We start from the raw sequence: 23,877 nt of genomic DNA, 5'->3' as shown, positions 1-23,877 counted from the left end.
TTCTCTATAGGTATATTTTATGTCGTTTATAGGATCGAAAGACAGAGAACAATATACATGTGTAATTACCTATACGCAAAAAATGTATATTAGATATTTTTGTAGATTTTCACAAATTCACTTTTCTTAAGTTTCTTTCAAAGTATAATTTAGAAAAATTCACTGTATCGTAGTTTTTCCTATCTGCATTCTTTTAGAGTTACATATATTACTTCTTTACACACTCTTCAAATGTCGGATTTGATATTCGCTTCTTTTAGCTCATTGTCCATTATTAATTATAATATTAAGGAGAAGGAAACAAAAATTCAGACATCTACAAATAAAACACACAATATCACGTATTATATGTATTTAATAAGAAAATTTGTTTTCATAATACGGCACAACCGAATCGAAAACATCTGTTAAGCCCTGAATCTACCAAAATTACTTCAGTACTGCCAAATCAGTAGGTTTGTGGCAATCGATGAATTAAATAGGCCTGCAAACGGGTTCTTAACCACAGCTTTTTACAGCAAATTACTGCATCAGTACTTACAATGTGTTACAAAAGTATGATATGTATACTAATACAAACATTTCTAGACTTAAAACTTCGTAAGTCTGATCGCATCCAAACTGAACTTTTTTCCTTATTAACGTGAGCCTCTGTTAGGTTCAGAAATATGTTCCAAGAGAAAATGTGAACTAGATCTCAAAAAGCTCACAATAAACTGCTAAATTGGAGCTGACTCAGATTCTTTCTTGGACTTTGCTTCTAAGAATCCGTCATGAATCAGCAGGATGGTAATTGTCAGGTCGTTATCTTGACTCATGATGGGTCCTTTCAGAATTAACTTTTTCTGTAGGAACGAGAGTGATTTCTACACAGAAAGTTATTCTAGATCATTCGGGAAAAGTATGATGATTTGCCAGACTGTTATTATTGGGAGAAAACAAATTAGTCATACTTTTACTTTGGCAATTTTCAAGTAGATTTTGCTGTCTCCTAAGAGGCTCTAAAATAACCATGCAATGCAAATGAAAAATTACGAAGTATTGGGTTTTTAATTATAGTGATTTAGGCTCGGATGTGGTCATAAGTACTTCAGGCCGATCGTTGCAGGAGAGTTGAAAAAATATATTTTCAAGAGGATAAAAGCTTGTTCTAGCCCATTGCACCTCATGCGCCTTCAAGAAAATCTTATAAACAAGCTTTTAACCACCATCATATTAGTCTATAAATAGAAATAGAAATACATATAGATAAATATACTTCGATAAAGATAAATATTTATTTGTTAACATGACTAAAAATCTAGATATAGATTTCGTGCGGTACACCACATGATTGTGCTTTGTTGATTCTTAAAATGGCAAGAAGAGTGTCGCTCATGGGAAAGATGGTAAGTGTCAGGTCGTTATCTTAATGAGTGACACTACCTCATGGAATTTTCTCACATCGATCACAATATATTAATAGAAATTTGCTTTTTATTAGAGAATAGCAGGTCATATTTTATAATAGACATACGACTAAACTATGTGCAGTTCAAAAGGTAGACCCAAATGTGTGCTACAGTAATTGTATTGGGAGTCATAGAGAAATAACACATAATATATACTGGACAACGATGAGATAGTGATATAATTGTTAATTGTGAAGAAAATAGCCTTCTATTTATGTATTTGTATATACGCTTCTCGAGACCAAAAAGCCGATTTAAAGAAAATCTTTATTTTTCAAAAATATGACTGTCAATAGAAGACGAAAAATAGAAAAATACAGATTATAGAGTGCTAGTCATATTGCACTTTGTATCATATACATTTATATTTAAAATGAATTATATGACAATACGCTTCATTGATATGTATTGGTTTCTAGCCGCAAATGCTGCATTGGATATATGCCACATTTAAAGGCTTTGTTGATATGTTTTCGTACTAAGAACATCTCCTAAATCTACCACTTAGTCATAGAGACGATGTGTTACAACGTCATCTACGTTATACATTTTTAGTGATCAAAGGTGCTCCAAAAACTAATAGAAAGGAGCCTCTTCGAGTATATTTTTATGGTATTCATTCCTCTCCTTCAAATTTGCTTTCCAAAACCAAAGGGACGGAAATTTTTAAAACTGACACTGCTGCTGATTAGTTAAGTAAATGTGACCAAGGTGGTTGCCTCACCATAGCAGATTAAATCAAGTGTCCAGTTTAGATCTATTTCCTCACCCTTGTAGGTCTTAGAATTTAGTTCTTACATAACTAATAACTTAAGTATAATCTAAACAAAAAAAGCAATTGACGGGCTCATTCTGTGGAAATCCCTTCGCCCGATCCATAAACTTATTATTGAATTCTGTTAATGGTGTTCAACTAGTTGGTCGCCATGGTAAGTTGCAAGCTTTGCAATATCGTCTTTCTTGAAAAGTCATGACTTATCAAGAGAGAAAGTACTGCAAAGCTCCCAAAGGAACATTAAGACCAACGTCTTCAAGCAAACATTTAATTATGCAAATAAGAGTAGAAATGTTTGCTCAACGGCAAGTGTGGTTGCGGATGGGCATAAATTATTTCAGCAGCAGAGTCAGGCCAACCTCAATCTAAGAATCCTGTGTTTACCAGCTTCTCAAGGAAAAACTTCACATCCCCTAACTCCGAGTCTTTTATTCCCAAAGATTTTAGCATTCCCAAATCTCCATTTTCAACAGCCATAAACACTGAACGTAGATGCTCTAAATCTGAACGCATCAGATGGAGTGCTGCTCCAAAGTCTTCTATGGTCTGAGATTCTGAAATCAGAGAAATAAAATCTAAAAATACATTCTCGAATTAATCGCCGCACAGTCGTCGAGTCGGAGCTGGGAATTTCTCGTTTTCTCGCAATTTGCATCGTTTTATTGCTTTGCGCGTGCAATTTCTTTAAACAGTAAAATAATGATTTTTAAAATTCTTTATGATCAACATTAAAGTGTTGCGTTTACTTAATTCATAGATTTTTAAGAGTGTGGTTTACACTGCGGTTTTACTTTTCAATTTGGTTAGCGCCTTTGTGAGATATAGAAACAGGAGTTCTGTTGATTGCTTTTATGTAAACAGTGTTCTGAAAGAGCTAAGCGTAAAATCAAATCATGGTTGAATTATAGTCAGCGAAAATGTGGTTGAAACGATGATTTCAAAGCAATGAAGTGCTGGATTAAAAATAAGGGTTTCTGTGCTTGTCTCTGATTATCATAATAGTTCATGTTAAAGAAGCTAACCATAATCACTATTATTATTGACTAAATGGTGAAGGAAGAAATAATTGTATCAATGATAACAAAAAAAAACATTATAAAGGTTCAAAATTATTTTGCTTTATGACGCACCCTGAAGCGACGGCTTGTTCGTGGAAATATCTTTTTCGGTTTTTAACCAGTAACTATTAAAACCAAAAAAGGCATTTACCTTACCATTTCGTTATCGTTTTTGCATCGGAATAATTATTAACTGAAAATTTTCAAAGCATTTGGAAGATATTGCCTCAGCTAAAATTCTTAATTATTAATTAACTATTAAACGTCTCCTGTTAAATTTATTACAGCACTTAAAATAACCTATTTGCTTTAGCTTTTAAATTCAAAATCAACGGACTTGTATTTCCTTGTTGATCGCTGTTGTTTGTTAATGATAACAATAGCGTATAATATCGATATTTGGCTGTTTGATGCGATATCTAATAATATCGACAAATAAACTCACTTTAATTTAAGGTCAAAGTTCATTTATAGCATGGAAAATAAAAAAGTATAAAAGTAACAACTTCATTTATTGCTGAGCTTTTTTTTTTTGAGAGTTAATAACATATCGAGAAACAAAGCAAAACGTGTTTCAGGCAATTCTGAAAGAAAAATATTTAAAACCCAAAGTTAGACGCTATTAAGTTTTATGTGTACATCGGCTCTATATCCCCTAAGGTAAAGCCACCTACATAACAGCCTCTGCGTATTAAATTTTTAAGAGCTTCGTTCACCAAATGAATAGCTATTTTTTGTCCTACACAGTGCAAAATGGGCCGCTGCTCGGCATTTAAGGTTTTCTTTATCGATGTTTTAATTTTTGTTTACAAAATAATTCATTGGTTGGAATATTTCACGTGGAATTTCCCGCTGGACTTGGAAAATAGGGCAGTTTTCTTTTCAGAAAAACAACTTACACTAATTATTGTAACCTTCTCTAGACTGCAGAAACTTTTCTACTTGCTTACCTGATAGCGCAATAGCAACTTTATCGACTCCCCCAAGTGGTTTTAGTGCATCTCTGGCCTTACTTCCGAATAGCTTTTCCAGGTAGTTGGGACCATGGCTGGCCAATAATGATTTCAGGAAACTTCCTGTTTCTTCAACTGGAGGTCTTTTGGCTGCGGTACACAACCTACAATAGTGTCACTTCATTAAGAAATTTAATTAATTTAGAAAGAACACATCATTGCAAAACACAGAGGTCATTGTCACGTAAATGGAAAACACAAAGGTGTGGTAAGTCTGGTGGCATACAAAAGTAACAATTTAGTTGTTTGGGTTGTCTTGAACATATAATTTCAAAAACATGAATGGGGGAATATATTGCGTGACCAAAAAACTTATTATTGAGCCTCGCAATAGTTGAAACTATTAATCAACGATTGATGGTGAAGGCACATTTACCGATAATGGCTCAAAGGAGGGAATGATAATTCTCTGATGAGAAAGTTATCGTTATACATCGGCTCACATCCTTAACATAATAAGTTACCAGGCTGTTTGCCGGCATGATCTGTAATCTACCTGTCATGTACCATAATAGGGCAATTAATAGATAAATATAACTCGCCTAGAATCTTCGTCATATCCATCAGGACAGTCTGGTGCTCCGTCGCACAAATATTGAATCGATATGCAGTTTCCATCTCCGGGACATTTGAAAGGTTCGTATGGGTGGCAGGCGTCACCTGAAATAGAACATTCGAGTATATCAATTTGATATCCTTCCGTGAATAGTGGGAAATGGATCAGATAAATTGTGGCATGGATAAGCCATTGAAACGTATCGAGCGCGACGGTTCGGAAGTAGATTTGTGCGGGAAAATTGCCATAAAACTGAAAACGGATGATTTTAAATCCAGTTTATCGCCGTATTTGAGAATTAGTCATATTGAAAATGTGGATGATGAAGACAGGCAGGCGAAGATAAACCGTGATGGATAACGCAAGCAAATGAACACAATCCATCATACTCGTCTACATTTCAGTTTTTTTAGCGTCCTAGGGCGGACGTTTATGTAGCTGAGATATCACCTGAGAAAATAGTGGGATTCAAAATATAGACAATGACAATGTTAGATATGTAATTTATCAATCACAGATAAACTTGTTTATTTTAAAACTCGTTGGTTTTATAATTGGTTTATTTATTGCTGCATTTGAGAAAATATTTATGTTGAAAATGTGGATGATGAATATGAATTTACGAAGAGGAACGGCAACGGTAATCAATCACACCAACCTACATTAAATTTTTTGAACGCTCTTTTGAGGAGAGTCATACATCACAAGTATAATTCTTTAGAGAGCTGTTAGAAATAGGCAATTCGGGAGTTAAAGCGTAAAATTTAGTATCAGCGGAGCTACATATAATTCGAAAACCTCAGGATATTCGAATTCAAAAGAATGCAATAATAAGTGTTTACAACACAATTTATACGTGTCTTTGCAGTTAATATTAGCAGTAATTAGAAATCAATCTATATTATTATGTTACCAGGGTGAGTAGAAAAAAGGGCATAGTAAAAATAGACAATAAAACCAACAATAGATAGTCAATGCCGCATTTCATTTTTCTGACTATAAATACAGTTTGCCCACGATAGATTTTACAGCAAATACCTCACAACCTTTTAGGAATAAAAACATTTTTAAATAGAAACATATAGGGTTGAGTTGGGGCTACAAATTGAAATGATAATAAAATATACAGGGTGGCGCATAAAACTAGGACGGAAGAGACTTGCATTTTTTTTATACACCCTGTATATTTCTGTATATTTGAATTCCTAATTGCAATATAGGCATGTTTTATAGAGCATACGCTATTCTTAAATTTAAGAGATTGTCAATTTATTGATGATAAAAAAATGTTTACTTCTGAACAAGTCCTTTTCATCAATTATTGAATAGGATTCGGTTCTCTATAGGTAAGGAAAGCTCGATATTTAACCCCACTGGATATATATATATATATATATATATATATATATATATATATATATATATATATATATATTTTTCTTTTTTATTAAACTTGGCGAATGAATTTAAAAGACATGAAAGATCACATTCGAGAGGCTTGCCGTACAGTTACACCTGATATAATAGAGATAGTTTGTGCTAGGGCACTGATTGGTTGACTTGAAACATGTTTTAGAATCTCAAAGAGGACACAATTCGAACACCTTCTTTAAATACCGTTATCCTATTGTGATAAATATTTATTTTCTAACTGGGCCTTATTTTTTGTAAGTGTAAAAGTAAATTTTTTAAATACATAACTGCAATTAACTTCATAATCTCTTGATTTAGATATAGCATATCCTATATCAAATATATCTAGATTGCCTAGATTGAAATATACAAAAAATATAGGGCGTACCACTTAAAAATTTCAAGGTTTTTTTTGTTGCAGCTTTATGCGCCATCATGTATATTTTATTATTACTTCAAGGTCTGGCCCTAATACAACCTTACATGTTTCAATGAAAAATGTTTTTTAAATGTCTACAGGGTTGTGAGATATTTGTTGTAAACTTGGTTATGAGACGTTCATGTTCGTTTGCTACCTGCCACAATTATGTAAAAAAACACAATTATATATTCAAATTTTGTAGTAGAGATCAACGTGAATCCATTTTATTACATATGAAAAACCTTCCGAACGTTATGAAATAGTCTCTAGATTTTCTGTGTTACCTCCAGAAGACTATTTTGGAAGAAAACTGGCAGACAATTTTCGTTATTAGCTCAATATAAAACCTTTTACTGACTTTATGCAATAAACTACTTGCTGCTATGTACAAATCTATGGTTATATTGTAAGTGCGTAGAAAGTAAAGTTTATATATTTTCATTTTTGTTGGATGAAATACAATGGAAAGCCATTGCTAATTAAAGTGGAAGTCAAATTAATTTCTTTTTTGTTGTGGATACATAATAGGTATAAACCTATAAATAATGAATATGTTAAGCCTCTTCGAAATGTCAGTAATCTTGTGTGAATAATGTAAATAATCATTAGCTTGTAATGTTAGCGCAAATTATTTTCACACGAGCAACATATGCTTCTGAATATCTCAATTTCAGAGTTAGATTTTCTGCTCGAACCCTGTCGCACAAATTCTGTTTTTGTTGTTCCTTTGATTTTGCTTATTATATTTCCAATAAATTTCCATTAATGTTGCTAAAATGAAAATTTCACCCACGTAATGAGATTTTTAACGGGTTTGCCTTATACATTATGTATCTACCTTACGACCCACACGGTTTTGAGATTTCGTGCTTCAACACCTTTCAGGGGTCTGTTCAGAGATTCATGATTTTTCATGTTTATGACAGGAAATTGATGGTGAAGCTTCCTTGAAGCCAAAATTCGAATTTAATGATTAAATGTATGTAATAAACGCAGTCAGTGCCCTCTAGTACATATTGTACAAAATTTAGCATGCATGAATATTGTAATTTTTTTTCTGCATTTTTATTTCTTATTTTAGCTAATATTTGGTATCAGAAAATCTAGGCCAATGGTAAAGTGGATTCATTTCTTTTGCACCCATCAATGATAGATAATCGAGGAACTTTAAATCATTCGCTTCGAGGTTAAATCATGAGTGGATACTAGATTTAATCTTCGTGTATCTAGAATTTAACAGGGCAAATATATTCATTTTGGATTAAAAATTATCCCAAAAAACAGGGGAAATTTTAAGTTCACATTAACTTCACGGAGTGAAGTGAAAGAAGATGTCGAAGTCACAAAAATGTAATTTAGCACTTTCTATTATAGGTACCTATTCCTTCTGTCCATATTTTCTGATGTTATTGATTTATTTTTTGAGATCACTGCTGCTGAAGTTTAATCAATTTATTTCCCAGTGTCCTTTAATTGGCGTAAATGCATTTTGGAGTTGGAAGGTTACAAATGTACCTCGGACACGTAATTTTAGGGCGGCACTGAAAATTTTATTTTTCGTTCATTATTTAGGGAAATACAATGAAATATCTGATGATCAAATATTAATATTCTATTGTAGTCAAATTTGTCGTAGGTTCTCACGTTACATTGAGAGAATTACTACTTGAATTAGTTACACAGGGAATTTTAAATAAGTCGTTCGGTCTAATTAATTTTTTACCCGTATCTGCTGGGTGTAATAGCCCCTTTAACCCTCTTTGTGTCCCCTTCTAAACGTGTTAATATTTAAGTCTTTAGGTTATGAATATCGAAGTACTTTTAGTTGATTTCAGTTTTCCAGCGAACCGAAGTTCTGATTGGTTTCTTATTTACGTGTCTAAAATTTTAAATTGTCGTTAATAAATTCATTCACAGTCGAAAGCAAGTTAAGGGTCTCCATGAACCAATAAAAACTTCATCTCAACAAATATTAATACATTTACAGTTAATTTTCACATGTACAGTTCACCTATATCTTTTTCAAAATCAATAAATCAGGAAGCTATTACTGAGTTTTGTGTAATTTGCTAACCTCTAGTGACATTCCAACTTGAAAACCCCCAAAGGCTTTATATAAAACATCTAGATATTTTGTCCGAAAGAAGTGCAGAAGGACCATTTGTTACTGTCTGTCATATATTGGATTATAAATGATGGGTAACCGGGAGTTTTTAAACCGGATGAGGGTTTCTTTTGGTCTATTGGGAATAAATTTGGTCCCAGAAGGTTGAATTTAATGTGTACCTAACGCACGCCTGTGTTTTGTTTGTGGGAACCCTTTGTATTTTTTTACTTCCTCTTGAAATTTCCTTTTTATGCCTTCATTGTGAATTACGTGGTGTTATACCTAGGGGCTCAGAAATGTAAATAAATAAAAGCAGCATCCCACAAAATCACGGGCATTGCCGGATATATACTATTCAGATTAAATTACTCTGTGTGACCACAGTGTGGATTAATAATTATCAGCTCATGCGAAATGGTTTTGAAAAAATTGAGACCCGAAAGGAAAATATTCTAGTTGGAAAATTATCCAAAAAAAAACAGATCTAGTTGTGACTCTTGGCACTAAATCTAATATTTTCATAGAAATCAAGTTTAACAAATATTTGGAAATCGGAATTAAGAAGGTGTTTTCCGATAAATTGTCCGGAAAAATAGATCTAGTTGCACTTCTATGAACTCCAAATATGGCAGATTTTTATATCAAATAACCACCCAAACACAAGGCATGAATTTATCCTTTTTCAGAAAGTAGTTGAATAAATTGGTCAGTTTAAAGATCTTAAAATAATTAAAATCTGAATAGAAAACACACATTTATGTTAATCTATCAGAGATAACAATCTCAATATGAATATATTCTTGGGGCTAAATTAGGCAATTCATTTCGACTTAAATCACGAGCGCACTACATAGTCCAGGGACTTACCGAAAAGACGAAAACATAATTTTGAAATTCTAGCCGCTGGTAAATTTTGACACTACAATTTCTGTCTCTATAGATTCTAAATTAGCACTCTCTATTACCGCAAAATTATGGAGACGTGACTCACGAATCTGCGAATTCTCACGGAGAACTTTTAAAGTTCAGATTGAGCGGTCCTAATTGTCCAGGAAATTAACCTAATTGTTCATCCATAATCTTGCACCTCCGCTCAAACTCTGAATATAAGAAAAGCAAATCTAAGAACTTCAGAACGTTATTTGATCGACTACCATTAAAAAAGTTCCAAATTGGAATTTGAATATGGCTTGAAACGGAATGGGAATGGGAACGTGAATAGAGCCGTGCTGCCATGCCAAAGAACAGCTAGTTCAATTTTATATGTTCTTTGTGCATTCAGCGAGCTACATGCAGTGCCATTGTTCAAAATAAAAGGGGTGTTTCGTCGCTTCATAATATATTTAAATTCAACTAATCTCTATAATCAAAGTTACAGTTAATATTTACCAACCAGCAATTTTCCTTGATCCGGAGAAATTGATTTTCATAACAGATGATGTGGAATATATTTCGACGGATAAACATTGATGGTTAAAACTCGAATTTTAATTACACAGAGTGTCTCTCGATTTTTGAAACAAACTCGTTTTCTATGTATATATGCAGAACTTGACGCGAAATCGATTTAAACAGAAAAAAGTTGCATTTTTAATGCTTCGGATCATTGCATGAGGCAAATCAATTATGTGAGCGAATATCACGTGATAATTCCTTCAGTCCTCATATGAATGTGTTAGTGTAATTAGTTTAATGTCATTTTATCGTGTTGCGTTATGCATGCCTGATATTGTGACTTGTACGTGAAGGAAATAATTTACAGCGTTAGTATTACGAGGACACAATTGTAATTTTTAGTTAATAGCCCGCCGAGATAGGGTTATGGCTACGTAGATTTATAAGGGTTTTGAGTGTTTGTTCATGATGAGGTGTGGCAGATTTTAATCTATAAAAAAAAATCTGAAGCGAACCGAAATAGAGGCATGTTCTCATGACTCAATTTTTAAAAACACCAATTTAAATAACACAAAAATATTTATTCTTGTTGTTGCGAAATAAATTTCAGCTCAAAAGCTTTGGGATCTACGTGCATCAGTATTTCATTTGAACGCTGTTTGTATGTTTAGTTCACCCTTTCTCTATTTTAAATTCAAATTTATTTCATAAAACTAATGTAATTTCTACAATTCTTATTATGGTAAATAACTTACCCGCCGAATCGATAGAATTGCAATTTTACTTCTCAGTTCTTGTAATTCGAATTTTCGATCTCCTCTGAATATTACAGGCAAAAGCAAGTAGAAAATTCCAAAGTTATTACATTTCCTCAATTTCCTTGGCCGTATCTATTAATATTCCACGAAGACTTTTTTCTAATTATCTTTATTAGTTTGCAAGCTATTGGTACGCCCTAGGTTGTTGAAACCTAGCCTATAATTTCAACAAACTTTAAAATCTAATTAAAAGTTTAGTGACTGACACTGGCGTAACATTTACTATGTTTTTAAGCCCTATACGGAAATGTATACGTAGTTGAAATTACATAATTCGTAGCTCGTTTGACTTTCAAAGAAAACACTCGTTTATGCGTTGTATGACCCTCAACAATGTCTTGTCACGGAAGCTAAATGATCAGTTTTAATGTAAAACAAACAATTTTACCAAACAAAAAAAAACTTTAAGTTCGAAGAATTGCCTACATGTAATTTAGAGGGACTACACAATATTTTTGTGGTAAATAAGGAACTGTATAAATACTAGGAAACCTAGTCCGGTAGCGCCATTAAACCTATTATATGCTAATATCCGCCAGCGGGTCTACTTTTACAGCAAGTTGACATGGAAAGCAAAATATTCACAATTAGTTGTAATTTGTTAAGTACTTTGTTAGTTGATCTCACGACATGAACAAATCCTGCATTTGTTTAATGTAGCAACTAAAAGTTCCCCTTTGTAACCTCAAAATAATTTTCCCAATGCATTGTTAATGGCCTAAAACGAAGAGATTTTGTCGTGAATTTTTCCAACAATGAGGCATCTTGCTGTATTTCTGAACATCATCCTTTTATTCCAGACTGGATAAACTGTAGAGTTTGAAAGGCTCTTTCCTGCTGATAAATTTGCATGTACCCGATGTCTTTTAACAGAAAACATTCATGTCTAAAATGTGTAAAAAATATGCTAGTTGTAGTGAGTAATGGTAGTCTACAGTTTCTTCTTGTTTCTTCTTATTTCTATTAAAACTTATAAATAAATAGATATAAGACAAATATTATTGCCTATAAACAGGATCCATCAATTAATCTGCCTTGTATTTTATTCAATTTTTGTTTATGTAGTTATTGTTTTCAAAAATATGGTTTTTGGGTTTGTGGAATAAGGACAATGTAACCTTCTCAACGGAGAAAATAATTGATAGATATTCCCAAGCTCGGGATGTCTCGACAATCTCAAGATCCCATTGAGTATTCTCCCGACACCATTTTCGTCTGTTCACTCTGTATTCGTATTATCTCTTTCTGCACCTTCAGTACTCCAACAGAATTTTCCAATCGTATTGTTAATTAATCAGAAGAGAAATTCTTTCCGCTCGATTTCCACAAAAGCAGGGCTTTTTGTTGTATATAGAGAATTTTATCCTTTTATCTCAAAGCGAACGAGAGTGGGTAGAAATATTAAAGATATTACAGGGGACCGTAAGCTGTCTACCGTTACCTTTTTCTGCTTTCAGCATTACGTTCAACTAGCTATTGTGAATGAAATATAATCATGTAACTGCGTAAAGTATTTAAAAAAAGAAAGATAATCTTATGAGAGCCATTCCCTTTTGAGCGATATAAATATGGAAGATTTACATTGCACCATATGTTTGCTGTGCAGGTAATTATTCACAATTTACGGTAATTACCTACTAAATATCTACTTATAACGCCATGTTAGTTTCAGCGAAACCATAAAATATACTAGTACGGGAATAGTTCCTTAAATACACGATCTGACATACAGATAACAATTTTTTTTGTTAAGAATTTGTCTTAATTACGAAAACCTGATTTTTAAAAATTTTATGTCTTAAATTTATTTGTGTTGATTTTGGAGTCGTTTTAATTGAACGCTTTTGGACACTTTATGAACATGGAAAAAATAGGTAATCGATACGCAATTTAACACTTCCATTTGAAATATCTTAGTCCATCCAATATCAAAGCAGAATTAGATTCTACTTTAGGAGAATCTGGTCCTTCATTAATAACTGTAAAATATCAGGTGGCAAAGTTTAAACGTGGTTGCACCGGCTGCCAAGGCGTACACCGCAATGGTCGATCCAATGACCCTCCAAACCTGACCACTGCACATATTGTGGTCAAAATCCACAAGACTGTACTGGAAGATAAGCATTTCAAACAGTACTCTACATCGCATTTTGACTGAATAATTGGATACGAGAAAGCTGTGCGGAAGATAGGTGTTGTGTTTGCTCACAATTCAAAAAAAATAGCGCTATGAAGATGTTTCAAGGGAGTCTGTGTTTGGAAAAGATTCATAGCGATAAAGCCGAGTTTTTGCGTCGATTCATAACCATGGATGAAACATGGGTCCGTCATTTCATACCTGAGAATAAAGAACAGTCAAAGTAATGAACACACAGTGAAGAATCTGCTCCAAAGAAGGCGAAAAACTTTCCATCTGCAGGAAAGGCGATGGCGTCAGTTTTTTGGGATGGACATGGAGTAATTTTTATTGACTATTTCCTTAAAGAAAAAGCAATAAACTGAGTATATAAAAATTTATTGCAACTTTTGAGCGAAGAAATTAGGAAAAAGTGACCGCATTTGGTGAAAAACAAAAATCTTGTTTCACCAAAGCACCGCACCAGTCCACAGTTTCGTCATCGCAATGGCTGAAATCAATTAACTTGGTGGCAAACTTTTCTTCATCACCCCTAGTTGCCAGAGTTAGTCCCTTCAGATTATTTTTTATTTCTAAACTTGACAAAATGGCTCGGTGGAAAAAGAGATTTTCCAAAAATGAGGAGGTATTTTGAAACACTCGAAGCTTCTTACTATGAAGAGAATAGAGAACGTCGCGGGGAAAAGTGTGTCAACCTCAAAGGGGACTATCTTGAGATATAATGTAATAACTTCTAAAATTTCATTTCTTTAGACCGTGAATTTCTGGGTTTATTTTCGTAATAACTACACTATATCAAGGTATTTTCACATACAGTTACATTCTCTGACCATGGGTGAAAAGAGTGTGATTTTAAGAATTTAGGAGAAGATTTAAATTAAGGTTGAGACGTATCAAATGAAAAGGTACTTATGTGAAGATCTTTTTATTAAAACATATTTAGATTCGACTAAGTTCTAAGGCCAAAGCGTGATTCAATCTTATCGACTATCGATTTTCTTTGCATGGATAAAGAAGAAACGCAAACTCTTGATTTTATGATCATAAAAGAGACGAATGGTTTGAAGATAAATGTAAAGATTGATTGAAGGGGGAACTATTTTTGGGAGGAAGGTTTTTAAGGTCTTTTAAGAATCCGATGCACGCATTGCCAGTTTTATGGTTCACGAATATTATTGTTTTAAGTAAAATCACCATATAATCACCAATTAAAACATTTGTTGATGGTTCGAAAATGCATGTATGGCTGTATTTGTCCTTTGTACCAAATGATTTGAAAATTAAAGTAATTACTAACGTTCAATATACAATACTAGCTTTCAGGAACGCAGATAAAGGTAAGCAACAAATATTTACACTAATAATGGAGTTAGGTTAAGTAGAATTAATAGTAGTAAGTAGTGAACAATTCGTTGAGGTGAATGGTTTTCGGAATACAACATTTTAGTTTTCTCAATAATTAATATTAGAGACGTTTGAGTGGACCCACACTTTCTATTTAGCGATCCCTCTCTTACATGGCTTGAGCAGAAATAAGCAAAAAAAAACAAAGCTCGTTATATTTTCCAATCCAGGCAATATTTTTCTTTTGAGTGTTGAACATAAAAGCGAAACGTGACGTTCCTATTTCGGTGAAAAAGTGCTGAGACGTTAAAAGCTTTTTTGCTGTGCATTTTCAGCCGTTTCAAACCATGAATTAAGGAATTAATGTATTACAACAGCCCTTTTCTGGTCGTTATGCTCTGAATAACGCGAAATAAAATCTTCGTATTTATAAATTATAGTTGACCTGATAATAACATAAAAAGTGAAATTCATGAATTTTGCTATTAATAAAAGTTGGTAGAAGAAATTTATTGTGATTGAAGGGGAAACTTGACAATTATTGATGTAAATGTTAGGGCATATCAAATTTGTAAATATAGGTTATAGGTTACAATTTGATTTCCGGTGAATCATAGTCAATTAGCTTAATGGAAGCACTGGTGGGGCACGGTAAATGTTATTTTATATTTTGTATTCTTTGCAAGGGTAGACACAAATCTAGAGCAACCCACACGAGTTGGGATATAATTTCATTGAAACAAAAAGGTTAGATCGATTCGGAGATAATGGATGATAATGCAATTGTATACAGTAAGGCTAATGGTTATAGGAGTGTCATGTAATTCACGACTTTTGTAAAAGAAAGATGTTAAGATGATATTAGGCGGATTATATAAAACTCTTGATGGTGAGCAAAAGGTGATGCTTAGAATTTTGAACGTAGCAATAGAAACTAGTTGGGTTATGAAATATTGCACCACAATATTTCGTCGGAATACATAATTTTTTGATAGCTTTCTTGGGTTACTTTTAAAAAGTTCAAGAAGAATTCGATCAATTCCCAATTTGCTACGAAGCCATTAGAAAATTGTCTCTCCATACGGGTATATTTGTTCATATTATATATAGATAAAATATGTACACTCAAAATGCTTTCACCCCTGTATCAACCAACAATCAAATTTTTAATTCCAAATTACATGAAATCAAATTTATATGTATCTAGTTCTGAATTTTCAATTTTAATAAAAAATATACAAAATATTTCTAACAGCTCTGTACAAAATTCTACCACATATTTTCGAGGCGAATTAGAACATTATGACGATTTAATCCAAATTATTTTAGTCAAAAAATGAACTGAACGTCAAAGTGATAAATAAAAAAAGGGAAAAATTAAATATTTTGTTTGTAATGATACTATCCGAATAAAAGGTCGCATTAAGGGATTTTTAGGAATGAGAAATCAGAATCCATTTACATTTTCGATGCACTTTGTAGAAGGCGGTGCAAGCGATAGTGAACTCTCTTCAAAGAGGCATAACTTTTTTACCTCCCGACCTAAAATGTGTTTATGTCTAATTTTGTATTTCCTTTACGTTCCACGAAAAAATATATCTCGGTACAAGTCCCTACGGGCATTCCTTTTTGAAATATTGAAGTTTGAAATTCGCTGCATGTTTTGAAAAATAACTTTAAAGTGCATATTTGTTCGTAGAGTTGAAACGAAAAAAATGAAAACATTCGATTAATATTCTATTCTTATTATTTTTTTGTAATATTCATGGTTTCATTTAGCTATATCATTTTTTTATTATTTGTTTTGTTGTTCTGTATAAAAATGTATTTAAAGTTGTTTTTCATGACATGCAGCGAACTTTAAGCCTCAAATATTTCAAGATGGAATACCCGTAGAGATTTATACCAGCATACTTTTTTTCATAAAACAAGAAGGAAAATACAAATTTAGTTGTAAATAAATTTTATACCGGGCGATAAAAAAGTTATGCTCTTTCAAGCAGAGCTCACCTGGTGCTGACAGCACCTCTTAAAATGTGCATCGAAAATGTAAAATGTAAATGGATTCTAATTTCTCGCCTCTAAAAACTCCCTGCTGCGCCATTTTGTTTAAAAAGCACCAATTCAAAGTTACGTTTTTTTTCCTTTTTTAATTTTTACTTTGTCGTCCTGTATTTTTAAAACCGCCCATTTTTGAGCTAAGATAAATTGGGTTAAATCGTCATGTTTTCTCCTCAGAAATCGGTGGAAGAATTTTCTATTGGAATAGCGCATTTCCGCAAAATTTCATGGGCATCTCACTCGAAAGAAAAGAAGCTGTTTGCGAGTTATTTTGTACGAAGTAGGTACACTCACATTTATGGGACATATATCTTAGTACATACGCCCATTCAGCTGTAGCTTAACAAGGGATGAAAGAGAAAAAGAAAAAGAAACCACGGACAGTCATCGGCTTTGCTATTTGTGCGAATTCACAGAAAATTTCTCAATATGCTGGAGATATGTCCAGGATTTCCACGATAGCATTGCCATGGATACTTGTTGTGGAAAATTTCAAATAAGATCGTGATTGCGCAGATGATTGTACATAATAAAAAAGCATTGACGGAATTTTCGTTAAATTTCATGTGGTTTTAAATAGGAAGAAGAGGGGCTTTCTACTTAAAGAACTTTTCTACACCTCTTTTCTATAATTTTCGACCAAGTGCTCGTCATCGAATTTCAACAGAAAGTTTCGTAAATCTATAATGTACCTTTGAGAAATACATACAAATTCGTTCTGGGTAAACTAGGGTTCAAAATTTGGTTCAAAACAGAAGAGCTACAACATAAGCATAACAATAGGAAGTAGATATTGTGGAGTTTGAAGATTGTTTAACCACCGTGCCGGATCCTATCAAATACCCTATTAATGTTCAAAAATTGATTTGCTGATCTTCTGTCATTTAAATATGTTCTTTGCGATTAATAGCATTTCGGTTAAAAACCATTGAATTCGAATTTAGTTAAATTCGAAAGCGCAAGAACGCTGGCCTTTTCATATTCTCATTAACACGAAAACTTTTTTTATAGAAGTTTTTCCTTGAAACTCGATCCGATAAAAAAAAAAATGAAAACACTGCAGTTTGAAAAAGATGAGATCAAGATGTTATAACCTTTAGAAAATATCTTTTTCCATATTCAAATATTCAGATTTAAAAAGATCTTTACGGTTGCTGACCGACCGATGTAATCCTTTCCTTCAAGAAATCATGGACTTTTCTTAAGATACTTTTGTATTCTAATTATAAAGACTTTTGTAATCTGGCTCGAGTTTCTGTTCTCGTTTATTTTGAGTTTGAGATTTGACATATATTTTTCCAAAGGAGAATATGTAGCAAGTTAAAATTGTTATCGTCGAAGGACAGATTACTAGTTCCATAATTAACTGAAAAAATTGCAACTAGAGCAGGTAATAAATAGTAGATATTGTTAACGGCCATGAATCCGTCGGTTAGGCTTAATTGCTGGACATGTAAATTTCTTGACTTTATGCAAACAGAGCATGTAATAACTATTATACATACAATTAGATATAGTATAATACATTGTCAATTAACTAGTGTTATACTCATATTTGGCCCAAACCATTTACGCAGATATAAACTGTAGCAATAAGTAACCTTCGAGGAAATCTGTACTGATTAACTTTTAATTTTAAATAATACTGTGGCAGTTTCCATTCAGGAAACTTAGTTCTGCGCCCTCTTAAAAATTCACCTCTTACTTACCACAACTTTAAATCAACCTTGTCGAAAACTTTACTTAGAAATTTATGTCAAGGTACGAAATTCTCGAAAAGTTTGGTACATAATATATAGACGCACATAGCCATTTAATGACTAAAGGCGACCTGTGGCTTGTAATGGGAAAGCAAATAAATTTAACGGGAAAAGAGCAATATCCATTTTTTAACTGAATTTATTAGGTTAGTTCGCTACTTTGTATGATAGAGAGTCCAGAGAAATTGATTAAGATGGTTTAATACGAGCAATAAGTTAGCGATCTAATTTGTTTGATGGATAATAAAATGTGCGATTTTCTAGAAGATGTTGACCAATTGCATTCAAATAGAAACGGTCAATAAGTAACATTCAGTAATCGCGATATGAACCCAATTAGTTAACACCACTATAGCACCATTAATGATATAATATTACCCCCACAAGCAGGAATCATTTTATAGTTAATTGTATCATACGCTTATATTTGGCAATTCAAAGAAAATAAATTCGACATTTCCACCACCATCTGGTTATATGATTTTTCATCTGATGATTAATAGATAGAAACCGTTGATAATGAACGATTAATAATCCTTCACTATCGAATCCATACATCATTTCTACTATATCCGAAGCGGCTTTCAACAGCTAATTACAATATTACCCTTGTAATACTAAGGCTGTAAATTATTTCCTGACCTGAATGCTAAATATTACACGTTAAAAAGGGTTTTATGTATCTAGTAGAACTTGACATACTTTATGATTCATAGAGGTTAATTTTCAAGGTACTAAATACGCTATATGGGCAAAACGATATGGTAAAATGTATTATTGAAATTTACTCTCTCGAATATGGCCAAGCAGAATAAAAATTTATTGCTCAAGTAGCTATAGTTAATAATGGCTATCTACGCTAAAAACTCCTGAATAATTCCTAAACTTATCGAGCGCTTTGGTCGCGCAGCTATAAATCACCTTTTCGCCACCGACCAATTTCGATTATTCCAGCGTGTTCGCACAGCGTCGTCTCTTAAAAAATAATTAATAATTGTCGTTATTACACACCCAACAGCTGCAATAGTAAATATATATGTTAACGTATCTATTCAGAGTTACGCTGCATAAAATTATATTTACAATAACACTAGTTGATGTAGATCATAATTGTTTTTTTAGGTATTAACTGTCGAAATAATGCAAAAACTATTAAAAACTGATAGTTTGATAGAACGTAAAATTTAATAATACGATAGACAATAAAAATGTGGCAAATATAATGTAAACAACTTGAAATTCAATATACACAAAATTGAATGACACATTTGCAAGTGAAGAGAATTCGATTGAACTAATTTGCCGTTTGGTTTGTTCGCTTTGAATTAGACTGTAATAATCGAAACGCGAAATAATTTGTCTGGGTTCTGGTTTGTATGAAAATGTGCTGTATAATTTTGCATTCGTTAATATTAATGAGCAGAGGAATTAATGGATTATTTCAAAAAAGATATCAGGCTACGTCTACGTCAAATATTTATAGCTACAACTGGTGTTTTCCAATTTATTAGTAGAACCTTTTTTTTATATTTACTGACTTTAACATGAACATACAATTACAAAAATGGTAATGCATATTTGAGTAAAACGTTTCCAATTTGGTCTCTTTGTTAAGCTCAATTAGATCTAATTCGTAGAACCTACATAATAACTTAAACAGTAAGTGAAAAAATAAATACATGGATTGTCTCGTAATTTTCTCGTTATTTTCTACCGTATGCTTAAAAATTACATTAAATTGAATTATTCTGTCATAAAAGTGTAACCCAGTTTTTTCTTTTAAGTATTGAAGCCCTCACTATAAACCTATGGGGGATTATAAATGAAATTATATACATAACATCTGCATAATTATACGAGTTGTGAAATCACTATTGTTATGATTATTGTTAAAGGTTAAAAACTGTAAATTTTATCCAATGGTTATTATCTGATAAAATTTGCGAATGCAGAAGTGATATTTAGGTCCCTTCCTTCGAAGTTCAAAATCATTTGTGACGAAATTGGAACGAGATCAAATTTACGAGGCTTAGAGAGTAACACGGGAGGAGAATATCAATAATATATGGACGTCAACGGAATTGCAATGATGAAAGCGGAAAACTTTAATGTAGATTTAGAACAGAAACTGAAATTATTGTTTCTATAAACCTTAGATCGAATCGACACGTTTAGAGTTTCAACCAATTCTGATAGTTTTAAAATATCACAAAACGTGGTTCTTATTCATTTATATCTTCATATAACAGTATCCAATTTTTGGAAATGTGCCATCTGTTTTATCACGTTGAATGGTGTGATTTCTCTTATATTTATAAACGAGTGTAAATCGTGCATATTAGAGTTACTTATGGCATACCTAATGATGTTTATAATATTTAAAAAGGGGTTATTTAGAAAACTGTAAACGATTTTAAAACTCGTAGCCTTCATCGGTTTGTTTTAGTTTCCATTATCATCCGTTTTGGAATGTAGCGTGTAAATCAATGAAAGGAATTTTCCGTATTTGACCAAGGAAAAACACTTTTATCTGCATTCAAAATCAAAAACGGAGACATTTTTTACTTTGTGGTTGCAGATTTGCAGAAGATTAATTTTATTATATTAGAAAAGAATGGTAAATATTGCTTTAAAACTCATTTTACTATAAAAATAGGCTTAGCAGGCTAAAAATTGTCGTTCGAGGATATCTAATTACGGACTACCTCAGAGATTCGAAGTAAGTGAGTAATTGCTCAAATGAGTATGTATGATTTTATTTTTGTTTGCTCTCGACACAATTAAATTACGTGCAGGGGAGCCATTACGTATATCGATGTTATTTTTACAAATTATTTATTATACAAATAAAACTAATGAAATGGAAATTTAAGGTGATAATGTAGTAAGGGCCAATATTGGCGTGAAAAGGGAAACGAATACTATAAACGATATCGATCGCACACTGCGACACAACTGTTGATGCAGACACCCAACAAGTGTTGGAGTGCCAATAGCAAAAGAATAAAGGGCGTATGAAAGGGCCAATATTGGTGTTTATTTTTGTGTCATTGTCTGCCCCACAAGTTTCTTTGCATTCAGGAAAAATTGTTCAATATGGTGTAATATATGCTAATTAAGATACATGAGAAAGAGTTTTTTTTTTCCTTTAAAATCAGAGAAATTATTTGTAAGCTCCTACAGAAAGTGTTAATGTTAGACAGTAAACATATTTACGACTTACCCCGCTTCGAATTAACGTGCCCATAAAGACGGCTTAGATCGATGGCCATAACCGCCTGCGGGATGGCAGCTACCATGGTTAAAATAACCAGCACCAAAAGGAGAGGATGAGGCGACTCAAACATCGGCCTTACCATCCGGACCATGGCTGGGGCTCAACAGACCGTCGCCGACTGAGCACTGCGTCTCCGTGCAGTTTCACCTAGTTGCTTTATACAGAAGCAGCGCTCAGCGCTCAGCGCTGTTGCCGGCCCTTTTGTGAACAGGTTGGGGGGCGGCGCTGCGCCCCCGTACCTTTTACCCATTCGCGAGCCTGTACCGGAAAAGATATCTTATAATGGGACCTGTTCTCGGTATTCCACGGTGGCAGACTTAGATTAACTTCAAAGCAGTTATTGTGATTGATTTCCACTGAGTTGAATGTTTTTGATTAGGAAGTGAAATGGGTGTTGTCGCTCACATACTTGCCTTCATCAAACTTCGCAGAAACATTTTGTAGTTAAAATCTATCCATTTTGCTAAAAAATATTTCGTAAACGAATTTACATTAAAAATAAGACCCTACCGTATAAATATTATGCTAATTGACCTTTGTTGCCCCCTATAAATCCCATTATTACGCCCATTATAAACGAATGTTAAATTTGTTGTCATTTTTATGAAGTGTGGAAAAAAGCTCATATCAGCCCCATTTCAAAAGCAATAAATCCGAAGGAATTCAAGGACTTGCGATCGATAAGTATTCTGCTAGCGCTCTCTAAAATTCTGGAAAATATTGTAAAATGCCAAACGTTAGAGCACATAAATGAGTATCAAATATTGCTAATAACGTAATTTGGGTTTAAAGGTGGTTAAAGTTGCGCAATCCGCAATGGCTGACGTGGCCGATGATGTCTTGTAGGATTGGGATGGAAATAAAGTTAATATTTTGGTGTTATTAGCTCTTATTGAAGCTTTTGATTTGTTCAAGCATGGAATATTAATCTCAATTTTGCACTTCATTGGATTCTTAGAGCACGAGGATTAATGTTTTACATAATTGCTGACTCATCAAAATCAGCAAGTTACTTTTAATGGTTGCTCTTCTAACGCAGTAAATATTAATGTCCGCCAAGGAAGTATACTGTGATCTTTATTACGTACAAGTTGCACTATTTAAATAAACAATTGTCTAACATCACTTAGTTTTCAATTGTATTATTTACATTGATCGTTGTTTCCAACTGGACGATTTTTTCAGGTTCAAAGTACTTATTACATTAACGAAGGTTTTTAGTACTTTGTTGTGGGTATTGTCGCCTTTTTATAGTTGGTGTTACTGGGCCTATTATTTTGATAGTGAGTTAAATATATCAGTTTCTGTAAAGGAATTATGAATACAAATACATATGTCATGTCAAAGTACCTTTAATAAGAAAACGTTCCGCAATTAGGTTACGAAGGGTTCCGGCCCGCACATTTTTGACCAAGGGTGGTATGTGTGTGTGCCTCGCATTCAATTTTTCCTTATTTTCTGTGTGTGTGTGTGTGTGTGTGTGTGTGTGTGTGTGTGTGTGTGTGTGTGTGTGTGTGTGTGTGTGTGTGTGTGTGTGTGTGTGTGTGTGTGTGTGTGTGTGTGTGTGTGTGTGTGTGTGTGTGTGTGTGTGTGTGTGTGTGTGTGTGTGTGTGTGTGTGTGTGTGTGTGTGAAGTCAAATAATTTGATCAGTAATTAATTCCAATTAAAATAAGTCACGCTTGGTTTAACCGTGACTACAAATTTGCTTTGTTAACATTTATCTTTTTCAATGTCGCTTTAAATATATTTTCAGCTAATTCTGTTTCAAACCTGCTAACTCTATTTGTCACATCAAACGGTAATCCACCGCAATTGATAGAACCATTCCACAGCTGGAGAGATGATAAGTGATTAGTTGCTGAGACATGAGTTTCAGCGGTTAGTTTTAAACGCAAAAATCTTTCTATTTCATGTCAGTGAATAACATGAAACTAAAACAATATTAAAGTTTCTTTTGAAATATATTTTATTTTATGCCTCAGTGGTTGAGAAGCACCATTGCAGTAATGTTATTGATTTCAGGGAACCTTGAGGCTTGTTTTATTTGTGGTTCCACCCACATTTTATTTTCTAATAAATCACGGAAAGAGTCAGAAAAGTTCGATAAAAGAGAAATAATGTTGACAAGAAATTTGAAGAGCAAACATCGAACGTCCTGAACAAATTGTTGAAATTTAGGACAGACACATAGATAGGAACGTTAATTAACTCTGTTGTCAAAGAAAGCTTAATAGCTCTTACCAGCCTCTGAGGCAACGCACAATTTGATTAAGAGTTCGTCCATTTTCGT

General features: G+C 33.1%; 1 protein-coding gene across 1 annotated transcript; it reads right to left on the bottom strand.

The window, feature by feature from the left end:
- Nucleotides 1-337: 337 nt before the first annotated feature.
- LOC136350764 (IDLSRF-like peptide) lies at nt 338-21,751 on the bottom strand. Its single transcript, XM_066302816.1, has 4 exons — nt 21,533-21,751; nt 4,840-4,957; nt 4,235-4,401; nt 338-2,780 (listed from the first exon to the last, which is right to left on the bottom strand). The coding sequence occupies exons 1-4, from the start codon at nt 21,675-21,677 to the stop codon at nt 2,587-2,589; spliced, it is 624 nt and encodes a 207-aa protein (XP_066158913.1). The 5' UTR covers nt 21,678-21,751; the 3' UTR covers nt 338-2,586.
- Between the last annotated feature and the right edge of the window lie 2,126 nt (nt 21,752-23,877).

Source organism: Euwallacea fornicatus, chromosome 3 (genome assembly GCF_040115645.1).
Source record: "Euwallacea fornicatus isolate EFF26 chromosome 3, ASM4011564v1, whole genome shotgun sequence".
Classification (NCBI taxonomy): Eukaryota; Metazoa; Arthropoda; class Insecta; order Coleoptera; family Curculionidae; genus Euwallacea; species Euwallacea fornicatus.
The sequence above is the reverse complement of the archived record's forward strand: the minus strand, read 5'-3'. Positions and strand labels throughout refer to the sequence as shown.